Source organism: Anopheles gambiae, chromosome 3 (genome assembly GCF_943734735.2).
Source record: "Anopheles gambiae chromosome 3, idAnoGambNW_F1_1, whole genome shotgun sequence".
Taxonomy (NCBI): domain Eukaryota; kingdom Metazoa; phylum Arthropoda; class Insecta; order Diptera; family Culicidae; genus Anopheles; species Anopheles gambiae.
In genome coordinates this window covers 28,220,873-28,224,129 of record NC_064602.1, presented here as the reverse complement: position 1 = coordinate 28,224,129, position 3,257 = coordinate 28,220,873, and the positions used below count along the sequence as shown (strand labels likewise).

The window sequence follows — 3,257 nt, the reverse complement described above, 5'->3', positions numbered from 1 at the left end:
AATAGAATAGCATTGCTCAGCGGGCATACATTTAGGCGCTTTTAACACTTTACGCGCCGTGTCATATGAATTCGCATGGCGGCATTGCTCACCGTTTAGCTTTGTATCTGACGCTCAGTGATTCGCTTGAGAACGAATGAGGTAGGAAAGCGAGAACGAGAACGATATGTGCTACGCCGCTTATCGCAATGAAACAAAAGAGTGACAACAATTGCAAGATAAATTGTCGCTCTCCTCGCTCTCTTGCCATGCGCTACGTACTAACTCGAAATACTCTGCCATCAGCCCTGTGGTCAAAGTGTTAAACAGTTTCCAACAGGGTTCTCCAAACTACGGCAAATTAGAAATAAATAAATTGCACCGCTCACTGGTGATTTGCAGTTAGCAAAAGAACCAACTCGCTCGATTCGTCGCAAAGAATCAGTTTGCCCATGTTTATATCAAACCCAGTAGCAACAAAGTATGAGCATGACGAATGTTGGCGTTGATTTCCCATTGCGATGGGCAACCGTTTGTGCAATCAGTTCAGCACAGGATATCGTTACATATTGTATTCTCCCGGTGTTAAAAACTGGTTGCGTTGGACGTAGGGTTGATGCTGTTTGATGTGGGCTTAACAATCCTTCGAACTTTCGCTGAAAGTCATGAATCAGCCGGTTGTTTGTCGTGACAGCTGCCTCAGCCAGCGATAACGCAATCTAATGCAATTGCATAATAACAAACAGTGTGTGCCTAGAACCGTTTCAGCACCTAAATGATCTCACAATCGACATTTATGTTTCAATAATTTGTTTTGTCGTTGGCTTCCTGTTGGATCTTCATCCGCCAAAACAAAACAAAAATATTTATTTCAAAGCACACCTTGCAAGATTGCTTTCTTTCTCTATGGTTGTATGAAATAATGCAGCCCACCTGACCACCTGACAACGATCGGTCTGCGAGGATCGTTCGGTTGTTTCGCAAGGTGCTCTGAATTCCGGGGCAGCGTGCCATACGTATCGATGAATTAAGCATCTGTTGAGTTAAGCAACGTAAATATCATTTATTTTTTATATCATTTGTGCTCGTATATGTTTCTGTTTCCTCTCACCATATCATACGGACGGATATAAAACCTTTTAATAAGAATTTACATTCAGTTGAAATGCTGGCTGTTAACACTGACAGTTAGGTTTATCAATGTACTAGAAAGATCGTTTATTCCAACAAATTACAACACGAGCTTATTACAATCAGTCGTGCAAAACCATCTGACCTTGGAGTGAGTGTTTGTGTTCCATTTTGTCGTCTTCTTCTTATTAGCGTAACGACCTAAGCGGTCATGCCGGTTTATACGGGCTTACGGGACATATTTAGTATCAGGCAGCCGAATACTACGCGGGGACGGTCCATCCGAGGCTTGAACCCATGACGGTCATGACGTGCACAAGTGGACGACTTTACCATGATTGGTTTTTAAATGACACATCATACCTCGCGAATCATCATTCTAGAGAATGCCAATCCTACTTTCAGCTTGTATTTTCCCCAAACAATATTTTCTGCATTCTCACTGTTCCTATAAACTCCATTAAGATTTGAATCGTAACATTTGGCGTACCACCATGCTCCCTTATAGAGTACGGCGCAACTTGAGTTTGACGAGCCTTCCCGATCCTTGGTAGAAAACGTCTTGCCCTTGTGGACTAACAACGAGTCATTGGCAGTTCCTGTGTACGATCCCAGCTTCGTTAAAGGATATTGGTCCTCCTCACTGCCGATCGCGAACTCAGCGTACGACGCGTACATGTAGCTTCCATCGAAGTCTTTCAGCTCCACTAGCAACTCGTGCTTTGCGGCCGAGGTCATCCGATGCAAGTGCTCAAGGCCGAGCCAAAACTCGCCATCCATGCTGCCGAACCCGTTCCGATACTCAGTCCAATTGCGGTAAAAGTCCACCGATCCATCGTAACGATACTGAAACACAAGCCAACCACCGCCGTACGCCGTTTGTTCACAATATCCCAGAAACGGTTCATCCGTCTCGGCAGGCTGCATGATGTACTTGCCCGATCGCTTCGATGGATTCTTCTTGCACGATGGAAATGAGACGCTGCGAAGATTTATGCCCGAATTGATCATGAACAGATCTAAATCTTTCTTCGATGCCAACTGCTGCATCTCCTTCCGCATCCGTTCGTGGTCGATGTTGATTTGGTCGAGTCGAGCTAACAGCGTCGTTTGCTTTTGATTCGTCTGCTTCATGGTGAACTCCATCTCGGACAGCTGTTTCTGCAGGGTTTGCAGTTTGTTTGAGATTATCCCGAACGCGAACTCGGTGAACGTATTTGTGCCATTTGTTTCTGTACCGCGCACTATGGTCGTTGAACAAAGCGCCAGGGCTAGGAGCACGATCACTTTATGAGCGAACATGGTGAGCTATCGCCAAAGACTTTACTCTCAAAAGATGGTACTGAATAACGACGGGCTATGCAGGATGCTTTTATACGGCAGCAGCATCATCTCAAACGTAACGCTTATCAATAATTGTTGGAAGCGAATAATTCGAGCAGAATTCTACAACTGCACACTTATCAGTTCCGTGGGAATTCCAATATTCAACACAACCTGTACTGAAAAGATGATGTCGGTCTTATCAGCGTGTGCCGCGAGTATTTTTGCAAATCGTAATGTTCTTTTTTGTTTACATATACAGTCTGTCCCCGAGATACGCGGTTTATGCGTTCCCGAGGAATTCGCGTAAGGCGAATTTCACGTTTTTCGACCAAAATACTATCGAGTCACTCGGAGCTTTTGATTAAATTTAGTACTTTTATACACTTTATCATTTATTTGATATGATTCGGGTAGAAAATTTTCATATTTCTGACTTTTTAGCGGTTTCAGTTTATTAGCAAAAATGCAATTTATACTGAGCTTGAAGGTAAATTGTACTGGTTTGACTTTTGATCTGTTAATTTTAGAAAACCGCGTATCTCCAAATCTGCGTAAGTCGAGAACTGCGTAACTCGGGAATAGACTGTATGTTCATACGTTGGTGAAGCCTAGCAAGGGCACGAGCAGTCGGAAGAGACCTTTGATTGCAAATAAATGAGGTAAGAACACAAACTTATTATAGCATCAGCAGCAGGCATACAAACAAACTATGATATTCTCTCTGTCTTGTCTATCTGTCTTGTCTATCGTCATCCATTGCATTGTAACCATATAGCCAGGCCGCTACCAAACTTACTTCTTTGCTTATCCGGCGCTACAAT

General features: G+C 43.5%; 1 protein-coding gene across 1 annotated transcript; it reads right to left on the bottom strand.

The window, feature by feature from the left end:
• Positions 1-1,017: 1,017 nt before the first annotated feature.
• Positions 1,018-2,608, bottom strand: LOC1280146 (fibrinogen C domain-containing protein 1). The gene has a single exon (XM_319956.5). The coding sequence runs from the start codon at positions 2,410-2,412 to the stop codon at positions 1,468-1,470; it is 945 nt and encodes a 314-aa protein (XP_319956.4). The 5' UTR covers positions 2,413-2,608; the 3' UTR covers positions 1,018-1,467.
• Between the last annotated feature and the right edge of the window lie 649 nt (positions 2,609-3,257).